This window comes from Oncorhynchus tshawytscha, linkage group LG14 (assembly GCF_018296145.1).
Source record: "Oncorhynchus tshawytscha isolate Ot180627B linkage group LG14, Otsh_v2.0, whole genome shotgun sequence".
Lineage (NCBI taxonomy): Eukaryota > Metazoa > Chordata > Actinopteri > Salmoniformes > Salmonidae > Oncorhynchus > Oncorhynchus tshawytscha.
In genome coordinates, this window is record NC_056442.1 from 27781955 (window position 1) to 27796653 (window position 14699).

At 48.1% G+C, this 14699-nt stretch overlaps 1 protein-coding gene across 18 annotated transcripts in view; it reads right to left on the reverse strand.

The window, feature by feature from the left end:
* Positions 1-4462: 4462 nt before the first annotated feature.
* The window catches only part of LOC112267385 (histone-lysine N-methyltransferase MECOM), a 198385-nt gene continuing 188148 nt past the window's right edge, over positions 4463-14699 (reverse strand). For 11 of the 18 annotated variants that reach the window (XM_042297260.1, XM_042297269.1, XM_042297267.1 and 8 more), the window contains 7 exons: positions 13719-13885; positions 12763-12840; positions 11000-11169; positions 9611-9755; positions 7299-7550; positions 6862-7063; positions 4463-6669 (listed from right to left, as the gene is read on the reverse strand). In XM_042297260.1, coding sequence (XP_042153194.1) covers positions 6535-6669; positions 6862-7063; positions 7299-7550; positions 9611-9755; positions 11000-11169; positions 12763-12840; positions 13719-13885 — 1149 coding nt within the window. In that variant the 3' untranslated portion in view covers positions 4463-6534. The remainder of the gene's footprint in view (positions 6670-6861; positions 7064-7298; positions 7551-9610; positions 9756-10999; positions 11170-12762; positions 12841-13718; positions 13886-14699) is intronic. The other 7 variants (XM_042297270.1, XM_042297274.1, XM_042297272.1 and 4 more) reach the window with 1 other exon arrangement.

Below are 14699 nucleotides of genomic sequence, written 5' to 3' on the forward strand. Positions count from 1 at the left end.
AAGGGAATAGCTTTCCCTTTATGTGTGCTTAACTCCGGTGGGAATTGGGGCCCTAGTGAATTGATCTCATCTAGAAACACAGTTTGGTGCACTTGTTCTATGTCCACCACTGGATGGCGCTGAGCATGGTGCAAAAAAACAAGAATTTATACGAAAAATCTTGACTCTCCCTACCTGACCATGAGACAACTGTTCCCCTAGCCCGTTCCCTTTGCCCGTCCCCCTGGCCTGTTCCCTTGGCCTGTTCCCCTAGCTGATTCCTCTAGCTGGCCTGTGCTGATCCCCCATCAATAACATTAATGACCCATAGCCCCTGGGGAGAAAAACAAATAGTGCAATGAAACCACCAGGGGTGTTAAGGAGCTCGGCAGCTCTCTGTTCCCAGGGAGGAAAGGAGCTGCCTGGGTAGGCTGTCCTGTCTGTAGCCTGACCAGGCTGGATGGCTGGCTTATCCCTTCACTACACAAGTACCCAGGGATGTAGGGAAACACTGGGGGTGTTGCCACTATTGAACAACCAGACAAAAACTCAGTGTGATGATTTGTTGGAGTTCCCCCCTTTTTGGCTGTCGCTTGGTGCCAACTGTAAGCAAGCACATTCCTTTCCATTCCTCCACGCCCCTTGTACTGTACACACCCATGCCTTCCTCTTCAACGATGTTTCCCCTGGCATCTGAGTCAGCAGGGGTGCCAAGTTAATCAGTATGAGAGCCAGCTGCCTCTCTCTCTTTCTCTCTGGGGTGTGATGTATGTTCCAGTGAACGGGCGACAGTGTGCCACACAAGGGCCCACTGGGCGGGTGGCCGTGGCAGCAGAGAGAGGAGGGAGGGGGGGTTAGGCCATAATGAGTCCTGATGGATTCTGAGCCTCTGCCAGCTTCCCCATTAGCTGAGTGGCTCCCAGCCCTACTGAGGAGAGGACCGCCACAGCCCACTACTACGCCCACGCACACACACACACTTGACACGCACACACACACCCCACGGGGGCACCACACACCCCGCCTCTTTGACACACACCTCAATTAAATAAACCAGATCACATGAACTAATCCACACTGCTGTACTGTGTTACCCCTGCCTGGGTAAATGCATGCATGCACGCACACACACACACACACACACACACACACACACACACACACACACACACACACACACACACACACACACACACACACACACACACACACACACACACACAGTGTCCATTCGGCCCTGCCAGCCCCACTCCCACACACATAGGTCTTTATGTGGAGCTGTGGGTTAATGGTGGTCTCAGTGTGTGGATTAAGTGTGAGCCGAGGCATGGGCGACACTGGCATGTGCTAATCCACCATGATCAAATTAGCAATGCTGAGGAGCCCAACAGGGTACACTGCCAAGCCATGATCCATGCCCCCTTCACCCCCCACCCACACACACTCAATCACATTCATACACACACTACCCTAGTTTCAATTCATAATTTGGAGTTATTTCAAGAGGGAATGCCCCCTCTTTGGTCTATGGATTTGACTCTGGTGAGGTAATAGCCTGGCTAGTATTCTTTACAATGACAAGTATCTTAGTTTAGCCTTTGAGCATGACATTTAAAACACTTAAAGAGATTCTCCTTAAGATTTGCATACCTTTTAGCTAGTAGTTCTGAAAGTAGCACTCAAGAGACAAAACAGGTCCCCGGAAATGTTGTACTGCGTCATATCTGTGCAGATATGTGCAGCACGTCATTGCTCTCATCTCTGTCTCTTTCTCTCTCTCTCTCTCTCTCTCTGCTCTGTGTGCATCTTGCTAGCTGTCAATCAAAAGACAAGGGGCTGAAGCTCATTGGCTGTAACTCAAATTGCTAGGGGGCTGGCTCACGGGTGGGAAATGTAGGGAAAATGGCGCTGCACAGGGATTTTGTGGCTATTTGAGGTAAAACAGTCATTCTGCTCATAGATTATGCATATATGAACTACATATTGACACATCCAGTTGCCAAAGTTCCAGAGCATGTCTTTAAATTGTTACTATAATAATCTCCAGCAGAGGGCGTAGTGCAGGTTGTGTTATAACCCTGTGGTGGGGCAGGTCAGTAATGGTCCATACATACATACTGTCCCCACTGGTCCATTCAGCCTATAGCCTCCTATACTCCAGGCTATTATCACCTCCACTCCATTACGACCCTGCACCGTTCGCACAGGCTGACCTCATCAATGCTGGATGACCCACACTGACCTCATCAACACTGCCTGACCCGCCGTGACCTCATCAAAGCTGGACACCCCGCGGAGCTGCTCGGAGGAGAACTGACGTAACGGCGGGGCTGATCGACGAGGCCCGCTTAAAAAAACATCCCATCCATTAGGCTTATTGAGAGCCACTGTACGTGCGTTGGAGAGTCTGGGCTTGGGATAGCCACTGTCAGTCCCCCAAACACCCCACACACCCCACTCTAACCCCCCACTCATGACTGGACAATGGAAGTGAGTGGGGCTTCTCAGCCACAATGTCCGCCCACATATGCGAGCCGTGACAGAGGGGGTGTGGGAGGGATGAGGAGGGGCAAGGGGGGTTCTGACAGGGACGCCTGCAGGATGGGAAGTCTCATTGAGCGTTTGAGCGATGAGCCAGGTCATCACATCTCCCCGCCTCATCCATCATGGCCCACAACATGGCCCCAAATAAAGAGGACACATTCCTGCCTCCGCTTCCACTACACTACCACATTCAGCTCCTCCATCCCTCTCTCCCTCAGCCTCTCTTTCTCTCTCTTTCTTTCTCTCCCTCTGTGTCTGGCTCAATCTCTTCTTTCTTTCTCTCCCTCTGTGTCTGGCTCAATCTCTCTTTCCCTCTGTCTCTCTCGCTCTCTGTGCCAGGATCTGGGAAGAAAGGGGGGACCAGAGTTCAGTCTCGCGCTTGGAGGCCCTGAGAGAGCCAGGAGAAAGGGCCAGGTGTCTCTCTGACTCCCAGTTCTTGTTTCAACACACTGTCTGGACATGAGGGAGGGAGGGAAGTGGAAGGGGGCAGGGAGAGAGAGAGTCAGAGAGAGGAAGAGAAAGCGGGAGACAGAGAGAAACACACTGTCTGGACATGAGGGAGGGAGGGAAGTGGAAGAGGGCAGGGAGAGAGAGTCAGAGAGAGGAAGAGAAAGCGGGAGACAGAGAGAAACACACTGTCTGGACATGAGGGAGGGAGTGAAGTGGAAGGGGGCAGGGAGAGAGAGAGTCAGAGAGAGGAAGAGAAAGCGGGAGACAGAGAGAAACACACTGTCTGGACATGAGGGAGGGAGGGAAGTGGAAGGGGGCAGGGAGAGAGAGAGTCAGAGAGAGGAAGAGAAAGCGGGAGACAGAGAGAAACACACTGTCTGGACATGAGGGAGGGAGGGAAGTGGAAGGGGGCACACTGGGAGAGAGAGAGTCAGAGAGAGGAAGAGAGGAAGAGAAAGCGGGAGACAGAGAGAAACACACTGTCTGGACATGAGGGAGGGAGGGAAGTGGAGAGAGGAGTCAGAGAGAGGAGAGAGAGTCAGAGAGAGGAAGAGACAGAGAGAAACACACTGTCTGGACATGAGGGAGGGAGGGAAGTGGAAGGGGGCAGGGAGAGAGCAGAGAGAGACAGACAGAGAAACACACTGTCTGGACATGAGGGAGGGAGGGGGAAGTGGAAGGGGGCAGGGGGCAGGGAGAGAGTCAGAGAGAGGAAGAGAAAGAGCGGGAGACAGAGAGAAACACACTGTCTGGACATGAGGGAGGGAGGGAAGTGGAAGGGGGCGGGGAGAGAGAGTCAGAGAGAGGAAGAGAAAGCGGGAGACAGAGAGAAACACACTGTCTGGACATGAGGGAGGGAGGGAAGTGGAAGGGGGCAGGGAGAGAGAGTCAGAGAGAGGAAGAGAAAGCGGGAGACAGAGAGAAACACACTGTCTGGACATGAGGGAGGGAGGGAAGTGGAAGGGGGCAGGGAGAGAGAGAGTCAGAGAGAGGAAGAGAAAGCGGGAGACAGAGAGAAACACACTGTCTGGACATGAGGGAGGGAGTGAAGTGGAAGGGGGCGGGGAGAGAGAGAGTCAGAGAGAGGAAGAGAAAGCGGGAGACAGAGAGAAACACACTGTCTGGACATGAGGGAGGGAGGGGAAGTGGAAGGGGGCGGGGAGAGAGAGAGTCAGAGAGAGGAAGAGAAAGCGGGAGACAGAGAGAAACACACTGTCTGGACATGAGGGAGGGAGGGAAGTGGAAGGGGGCGGGGAGAGAGAGAGTCAGAGAGAGGAAGAGAAAGCGGGAGACAGAGAAACACTGTCTGGACATGAGGGAGGGAGGGAAGTGGAAGGGGGCGGGGAGAGAGAGAGTCAGAGAGAGGAAGAGAAAGCGGGAGACAGAGAAACACTGTCTGGACATGAGGGAGGGAGGGAAGTGGAAGGGGGCGGGGAGAGAGAGAGTCAGAGAGAGGAAGAGAAAGCGGGAGACAGAGAGAAACACACAATCCACATTGTAGTCCTTTATTTTTTAGTTGCTCCTCCCACAGTATTGAATTGAAATGCATTACAGTTACATTGTAGAAAGCATTAAAACAAAGTACCTCAACTTGCTGATTACTTTTTGAAATGGATTATAAACAAAAACAAAAACATCAATGACAAAAAACAAACAAAAAACAAACAATCTGGTCCCTCAAAATTGGAGGATAAATGAATATAATCTGTTATTTATTATAGGTTTGGCACAAGGGATTAACATTGACTGAACGTCACACAAGCTTGCAGACAACCGTAGAAAACTGTCAGATACAGATCTATGGAGACCAATCATGCGATTATGAAGAACTTATACCTGGCATCTTTTTATTTCTTCATGTCTTTATAATGTTTGTTTTTTCCATTTACAATTGGATCAATAAATTGTCGTACAAAAAAACCCCCCAAAGTAATATCTATTCATCATCAACCAGTTTCATTAGAAGAATAAAGAGTGAATGGTATGTTTAATACTATCCGGCACTCCAACGTCATCTACAAACCCCATTGAGTTCTGGAGTAGGCCCCAGTGAGGAATCTCCCCTTCACTATGGGTAAGAGCAGTGCTATTCAGTAAACAAACTACAGTTTGCCAAGAAATAAATACAATTCTCAACATACAACAGCAATAACATCAACAACAACAATAAAAATGTAGAAAAAAAAACAACAAAAAAACATGATTGTCTAAAAAATGAAAGACACGAGGATGGGGGTAGCTAACGACTAGCATTTAGGCTAATTAGTGGTATCGTTGGCCGACTACGATGAGTTTGGGGTTTCGAGAAAGGGGGAGAGATGCCCTTTTGACTGTTTAATAACGATAAACTTCAGCACTTGCTACTTTTTCAGAGTAAAAAGAAAGATTGTGGTTTCTTCTTTTCTTCCGCTAAAACGACAAACTACTTAGATCCTTTCACAGAGAGCGCAGCAGGGTGGGACCGAGTGCAGCTTCAGAGCCGCAGTTTGCAGACACTCGTGTACAGTTCTGTGATTGTGCAGACACACGCAGCTCTGCAAACTCCTTCTTAGGTGGTAAAACCAGTCCGATTTTTCTCCGTTTTCAATGTTTCTTTTTCTTTTGTTCTTCATTTATCAACAATCTTGTCGTAATGCGTTTGTAGCACCATCTTTCTCGGAGAGGTGTGGTTCATTTGGACCCGAGTCTTTACTCAGCACCACCCTTCCAAGTATCCTAGCATTTATATAAGTACATGTTGATGGAAAACACCTGTTTATATCCAGGGGTTAAGGGGAATCATTCTCGTAACATATTTGACTGATACTCCAATCCAGCTGAGATGGTCTGAAGGCCAGGTCTCCGTCTAGGTTGGGCAATGTGGGGTGAGTTAGCTGTATTGTGGCATGGTAGGTCTAGGTAGGATTATGTGATTCTAGATGGAGCTAGGGGTGGTTAGGTGAGGCCTGGTAAGAATAGGTTGGGCTATGTGGGGCTAGGTAGGGTCTGTACTCTGTACACATATCAAACCGTGGTTGGACCGCGGTCCCGAATGGGTTCTCCAAATACAAACGACATCACACAGAGGACAAATGTTCTCAGCTGAGTGGACACATGACATTGAGTGGACACGTGACACAGTTCCACTGAGTGGACACATGACATGCTCTAGCAATGTAACATCTAACAAAACCATCTCCATCATCCCTCCTACCAGCCGCCGCTGCTGTGCAAAACATAGAAACTCACCAGAATAAATACAGCTATTATTATTTAGCATTTTTATTTTCACCATAATCAATAATCACTATCATCATCATTGTCGTCGATAACAAACATAATGACTCAATTTAAGGTCACAGGAGGGATGTTTTGTTGGATCTCTTGGAGGGCTGGGCTGGGCGGTTCTCTGTGGACGGTGACCCTGCTCGTGTGTAAGGCATTCTGCTCAGCAGTCAGATGGGCCGTGGTTCTGCTCGGCAGTCTGTGACGGGCCAAGGGCCAGGGGCCCTGCTGACGGCCCCCAAGGGCTCCCAGTGCGATAGGTTGGGGTCGGGGGGTTAGAGGTCAGGGATCGGGGTATCATACATGGCTGAGGGACTGGATGGCACTGGACTCAGCAGCGGCCCGCGCCAGGCTGTGCCACATGGTGGCTGGTGTGTGGTTGGCTGGGTGGAGTGCGTCCTTGTCAGCCAGAGACAGCATCATGGCGTACGCCTGGGGAGAGGGAGAGGGAGAAGGACAGGTTAACTCCAATACACACCTAAAGTCACACACACACACACGTCCATTTACATTTTAGTAATTTAGCAGATGCTCTTATTCAGAGCGAATAAGTGCATACATTTTCAGACTTTTTTGTACATTATCATGTTATATCTGACACACACATCAAACACACACATCCACCTGGGACTTGGATTTCCTGTACAGGGGCTGTTTGACGGCCTCAGGCAGGCTGGGGGAGCCGAAGGCAGTGCCGTCCCCGTCACTGAACTCACTGTCCTCCATCTTATGCATGTCAGAGAAGTGACGGATGTGATCCAGCGCAGAGTAGCTACTCTGATCCTCTTCCTCCTCATAGCTGGAGAGGAGGGAGACAACCGAATCCCTGTCAACATTCAATTCAACTTCTCAAGTCAACTTAAATGAATTCAATTCAACTCAATTCAATTAAACTCAACTCAATTTCATCCAATGATCCCTTCGGGGGAGGGGGTTAAAGAATGCCAATATACTGTCACAATGTCTCAGCTTGATACATATATGTATGTGTCCATATATTTTAGTCTACATGGTTGTGTGAGTGGATATTTATGCTGGAGGCATATCCTCACTACTATTACCTCCTTGGGGAGGTCTTGCAGTTGAGGTCCAAATCACTAGGTCCGTCAAATTCTATTTCGTTGTGTATGATGTCATCATCTAGGTTGCTGGGGGGAGCTTCGTCTCTAGGTTTCCCAGCAGCGGAGTCGCTCTGCTCCCCTTCCTCCTCCTCCTCCTCGGCGCCAAGCTCCTCCCCCTCCCCCTCCTCCAGGTCACGTGACCCTTGGCTGGCCATCAGGGGCTTCTCCTCCTCGAAAGGACCCCCGTTCAACCTAGGATCGGAGACCAGGAAATACATGTGTAAAACCTAGCACATCACTAGCACAGTACTGCACAAACTTTACATAAGCAATATACACACTCACACTTAGCCACATTGTATCCAGACTGTACGTTCTGAAGCCAATTCTAACCTTCTATCATTCCCATGCACCATGCAGTTATGGATACAAGGCTAACTCACACTCATTCTTACATCAAACTTTATAATGAAATGTGGTCTTGTGGTCTTGTATATTTTGGCCAGTCAGTCCCTGTAAGAGTCCCTCCTTCCTGAGTGAACAATGGGAGTATAGAGAGGATAGAGAGCGAGTGGGTAGAGCACTGTGGAGCGAGCCATGGCAGCTGAGCTGGGGCAGCAAGAGGCAGAGCCGGAATCCCGTTTGTCATCACGTCTCGAGGGCCCCTCTGGGCACAGGCTCTATGAGCGTCTCGCTGATCGCTGCAGCACTTAACAGCACTACTCGGCCTCTCCCGTTGTTTATTTTCCTACTATCTCAGATTCATCTAATAGGCAAAATATTTAGCTGACAGACCCATTTGGTGGAAGAGTTATGAGGGCCTTGCCAAGCGGCCCATTTCCCTGGTCCCCACGGAGAGAAAAGGCCCAGCTATCAAAACCTGACTGGGGTTGTATCTGCCCACTGTCTCTGCAGACTCAGGAAACCACCATTTGTTAAATCATCTTGAACCACATTAAGACCGATTCACTAATTACACTCCGGGATGTCTCTCGTCAGCTCCCAACTATGTCTGTTTCTAGATGAGGCTAGCAAACGAAGTCTGGCTGTGGACCCTACTTATACACCCGCCAAAATCGCTCATAGATTAGAGGACCCTGAAGAGTCCAGGAAATGATCTATTTGAAGAAGAAGAAAAGCTGAGTTTGCAACGAGTCGAGAAGAGAAGGAGTGGGAGAACAATTGTGGTAGATATTTTAGAGAATCTGCTATCCACCTCTAGATTTATCAGAGTGGGGCGATTATAGCGGGAATTAGACAGAGTTGAAAAGCAACGTGCCCCCTGGGTGGGACTGGGAGAGGGCCAGGACTGCCAAAGCGGTAGTTGCCATGTCGTGTCGACATCGCCGCGCACCGCATAGCGAGACCAGCAGCGCCGGCCGAGACCAGAGCCTCTGTGATTATGAAAACAGATTCGTTAATTACGCTTTCAAACGCGGTAATTTGCTGGGGATAAAGTATCTATCAGAGGTACTCAGAAGCGCCGCACTTTGAAAGGAAACACGGGCCGACCCCCTGACCCCACCTTCTCCGACTTTCTTCCTGTAGGCAGACATGTTGGTTCCAGATGTGGGAGCTAGTCGCTCCCGGGTCCTCCTGCCTCACCCCCTCCTCTCCCCTCCTCTCCCCACGTCTCTGTGACGCTGCACCCACAACCCCTTTTTTACACAATCAAAAGAAAGACCGAGAGATCTCTATCTCTACCTCCCTGATCAAACCCAGGGCACGTAAAAACAAACCCGCGACCTGTAGCCGACCCCTATCCCGAAGCTGATCATAGTTTTACAAGAATTGATTAGCATAATCATCAGACATAATTGTATGCAAGGCCGATACCGGTGCACATGCATGGCCCAAAGTCAACAGTTGTGAAAAGCTCCAGCACATTTCCAAACGTGGTAATTATCCAGATGTCGTCAGTGATGATTGTTTGTTGGTCTGAGACTCCACACACACACACACACACACACACACACACACACACACACACACACACACACACACACACACACACACACACACACACACACAGAAATTAATAAAGGCTGAAGTGCATCAGAATGCCCTAGCAGGCCAGCAGAGAGAGGCCGTGTCCCCCCATGTTTGTCTATAATCACCTCAATGTTTAGCCTCAAGCATTGGATATGTGCTGCAGAAAAGCAGGCCTCTCGTTTGTGCGTGTGTGTGTGTGTGTGTGTGTGTGCTACAGAGGATAAGTTGAATGATGAATGTGTGTACTGTTTGTCCAAGCATTTTTTTGGACACACACATACATACAGTATATGCACATCCAGACAAAACATGGGACTTACCCTTCCTCAGAATGGTCAGGGGACGGCTGGTTCTGGCCTGTGTTGCCGATAAAGTTTCGTATTTCGTTGAAGTAGGAGTCCTCTTTGTCGTCCAGGATGGCACTGCTGCTGTCCAGCTCTGACCGAGGGGAGGACGCAGCCGTTCCTACAGAAAGACAACATTGTAATCAGTCAGTTTGAATTAGTATTAAAAGAATACAATTAAGTCCACAGTGACAGCCCCATTGGATTCTCCATTTTGATGACAAGAAACTATTTAGGATCAGAGACTTGACGAGAAACCAATCCACTGACCGGGTGTACCAGTATGTACTGAATCTCCTGTTGGTGTTGGACCAAGGCCTGCACGAATAGCACACTTCCACTGGCCTTATTACCTGGAAGTATTTAAGTGAACCAATATTATGTTGACTCTAATAAGTGACGGGACCATGTGTATGAGTCTCTAGGTCTCCAGAGAATGTCAATGTTTGCTTTAATAAGTGACTGTATCTGATCAACCGGACTAGCTTTACAACGGGCGTCTGGCCAGGTGTCGCCTGCTTGCCTCCACGTTTCTGATGTGATTCAGTGAGTCGCTGCAACGCAGAGCGACCTATCAGACTCAACCGGCGATGATTTGTACCGCCGAAAGCAGCAGAGTCGGTGAACATTCAGAACGCAATTGTGTTGTCGCAGAGACGGGCGATAGATTCATTTAATCTCATTTCTTAGTTTCCCCAAATTCTTTCTTTAACCGTAAGTAAATTACATATCACATTATATACAGCTGGAGAATTTACGGAGGCAATTGAGGGTGAGTGAGTGAGTGAGTGCTCACCCAGTATATAAATATATCTGATTTGATTCATCAGCAGTTTTGTTAATTTCAAGAAAGAAAGACACACTGTTGAATGCTCCCGCAGTTTTATTGCACAACGCTTGGACCCAAAGGAGTTCGTACGGGTCGAAACATTTCACAATAAAACTGCGGGAGCATTCAAATGTGTATCTGTCTTTCTTTCATTACGTTATTTTTTGGTATGTACCTATACAAGCAAGCTAAAACGGGACACCTCTGAGAACAAGCCGTCTCCACCGGCTAGCTAGCTAAGGGTGAGCAACGGTGAGAGAGAGACGTCCGCACGAGCTCAGCCATCCACATAAAGAGCTGGGAACATTTTCACGCTACAAGAAATTTTACAACATGACGTCACAATCAGAACGATTGGGAACTATTTCACGATGGGTATATTTTTACATGACACCCTGCACCTGCAAGTTACTGAATGTAAGTTCACTACTGCTACACAGGTTAATTTCCTAGGTTTCAGTAAAGCACCACTCATGTAACAAGGGCTTTGATTGATTGATTGATTGATTGATTGATTGACTGAGAGGCTCTCTCACCTGAGAGGTTACCGTTCTCGTGCTTCTTGAGGTGACGGTCCAGGTTGGTCTGCTGGCCGAAGCAGCGGTCACACAGGTGACACTTGAAGGGCTTCTCCTTGTTGTGGATGTTGCGGATGTGGCGCTGCAGGTTGGAGGAGATGCTGAACGAGCGGTCGCAGTACTTACACCTGAGGAGACAGATAGGTAGGGGTCACTCCAAGAGGTCAAAGGTCAAAACAGGTGGGACTCATGGGGAACAGTACAAATACACTACACACATGCTGGAGTAGATACAGTAAAAGCAAACACAAGAAAGACATAGGCTTTAAAGGGATACTTCAGGACTTTGGCAATGAAGCCCTTCATCTACTCGTCATATGAACTCATAGATACCATTTCTATGTCTCTGCGTGCAGTTTGAAGGAAGCTGCTAACTAGCGTTAATGTAATTTCTGACTGGTGTTAGCGCAATTACTGGAAGTCTATGGTAACTGCTAGCATGCTAGTAGATACCATAGACTCCCTAGTCATTACGCTAACACTAGTTAGCATTGGCTCGCAAAACTACCTCTAACCTCCTTCTTACTGGATGCAGAGTCATACAAATGGCATCCATGAGTTCATCTGACTCTGAAGTATCCCTTTAACAATGAATGATTCAAATGATGCTGTACACATTCACGGTGGAACACACACACACACATGTATTCATGGACAGCCCCCATCATCCCCCACTCTTTCAGACATGATGGAGGAGCTCGTTCAAGGTGAAACCAGCTCTGTCTCTTATCTTCCGCCAGCGCAATACACACATTCACATTCTTCTCTCACAAAACAGGCATACAACAAATCTGTTAGAGCCAAGCCCCCCCCCCATGCAAAATTATACAAGATGATTACATCTTTTCTTCTAGCTGGAATTAGCTCGCCCGATTGGCCGTCCCTCAGGAGCGCCCAGTTATCTTCGCAAAAAGTACAATAAACAGCAGAGATCTTTAATGATGTGCCAGCGGGTAGAGGCTCAATCTATCAGGCTGCTACAGAGGCCTGAGGTTCTCCCCTGTGGTCAACTGGCCTCCCCTGGACTGTGTACTGTATGTATGTGTCTGTGTGTGCGTGTGTGTGTGTGTGTGTGTGTGTGTGTGTGTGTGTGTGTGTGTGCGGGCTCCGAGTCGCCCCCTCCGACATCACAGTCATTATTCCAGCTACTACCCCCGGACATCTGCCCATGCTCCTCATCACCCCCATTTTTCACCAAACTTCCTTCTTTACCCCCCGTTCCCCTCTCCCCTCCCCTTTCCTCTCCCTGCCACACCCTTCCCCCATCTTTAAGTTCAAACCCCCCTCCTGTCAACCAGACGTCGGCCACCATTTTTCATGAGGCAAAACATTTAGCCGAATGATAATTGTCCCAGTCTTTTAATGGCGTAGGAAAACAAAAGAATGGACAGGAATTCTCTGGGAAAACATTCGTGTAGCAGCGGACTGGGTCTGATAGATGAACGATGGCTGTCTGGGAGGACTCAGACAGTGTGTGTAGGTTATCTGACAGACATTAACATATGGCTTATACTGTGATGAAAAGCTGTCCTGTCTTCGTTCAGTATTGTCTGTGCTCGCAGGGTGAGACGAACTGACGTTGGAGGAGGGTTAGAGGGATGTTATTCTGTCAGCACGGAATGATCACTTCCTGTTCCCACATCCCTCATCCCACAGCTGACCCTCCTTTAATGCTGGGTATGTTCACGCATGATGTGTGTGTGTGTGTGTGTGAGTCTTACCTGTACGGTTGCTCTCCCGTGTGTGTCCTTAAGTGGCGGGTCAGGTTGGCAGACCGTGGGAATAGTTTACCGCAGTATCTGATGGGCAGAGAACACCTCGTGTCACCATACATCTTAGAGTAAAATGACCATCAGAAAATGTATTCAAATGTGTATTCAAGTGGCATATCTTAGAACATGCAGTATTGACAACACACAACACACAATAGGAAAAACACACCTTATCACAATAAATCCAAAAAGATTCCAAAGAACACATATCTCTATCAAATAACTGATAAAACCTCCTGGAGTGCAACATAATTTATGTATTGTCTTATGGTTGCATAATTCCACTAACAAATAGCTATGTGAATATTAATTTCACTCCCACACTCAGCACTTGAAGCTAATGGAATGTGTGTGAGTAACTTTATGTGTATAATGTAGCAGTGGGTAGGTGCAGAGAGTGGGTGTTGTCCACACACACAGCAAAGCGTTAGATCAAAGCGCCGCCGGGGCCCCAAAACCTCTCGTATTAATCTGCTAATCAGGGCCAACTCCCTGGGTAAACAGTGGGAGAGAGAGGGAGCCAAGCACAGCCCCTCACGGAGTAACACAGCACACACAGTCACCTCAAAGGGTTGACACTGGCCAGCCATGGAAATTAAGTAGAAATGTGTCTCAAGGACATGGAATTGAAATAGGACATACACTCAAGGACATATTAACTTTTCAGGTTTAGGGTCTATTCCAATTCAATTCAATCAAATTCAATTAAATCCAACTCAATTCATGAATTTAGAAGTATAGAAATAGGAATTTACCAAAACCATGGGACTTTCAATCAGAAAGTCACAAGGCCAAAATCAGAGATTAAGTAGTGTGAAGACAAAATGTAAAAAATAAAATACAGTTGTATAAAATCTCCAAAACAACCTCTGGTACTATTTGCGGTAAACGGTTTCCGTGGTTACCTGCAGGTGTAGCGCTCCTTGCCCTTGCGCAATAGCGTCTCGGGGAGGGCAGTGGGCGGGGCTCGGAAGTCAAACATGGAGGGGACGGAGCGCATCAGGTCACCTGACTCGGGGTTAAGCGAACCAAACGTCTCCAGCTTCTCCGCCATGTTCTCAATGGCCGACATCTGAGAAGAGACATGTCACATGAATGGTCAGGAAAAACCTTCATTTAACCAAGTCAGTCAGTTAGTAACACACCTTCTTCAAATTGACCACCTGGCAGGTTTCAGCATAACTTCAGGGGCAACTTCTGGGACATTGGGCTTTATTGGGCTGTATTACTGACTCCCTTGCTTGCGCATCATTCTCCCCATCAACAAAGGCATATCTATGATCTCTAGAACACTACTTACCAGTTGTAAGGTTAAATGTGTCCCTCGCTATCAAATAAAGCTCTGAATCCCACTTTGTCCGAACCGCACCACATCGCTGCTGTAGGGACAGTGGTAGATTACGTGGTAGGAAGTGTTTTGCTTGAAGTGCGTGGTCGAACTAGGCAGTTGGATTCAGACATTTATTTGATAGCGAGGGACACATTTAACCTTACAACTGATAAGTAGTGTTCCTAGAGATGACGGATATGCCTTTGGTGGAGCCCGACACATTAGATGAGGGTTCATTCCCGTCGCCACCCACCAGAATGATGCACAACCAAGGGAGTGAATAATACAGCCCGATGTCTCGAAACACTCCTCAAGTTGCCCCAGGAGCTAGTGGCAGCGGACACCACTAAGACACCACTAAGACACCACTAAGACACCACTAAGACACCACTAAGACACCACTAACCAAGGCTGTATTCAAACTAGGCCATATTGAAGATAGAAACCAATACTGTACTTTACACAGATCAGAGTGTTACTGAATGTCCTTTCCAGGGCTGGTATTAGGGTATTGTATATGGGAATATTATGCAGATTTATGCCACGACTAGTGGCC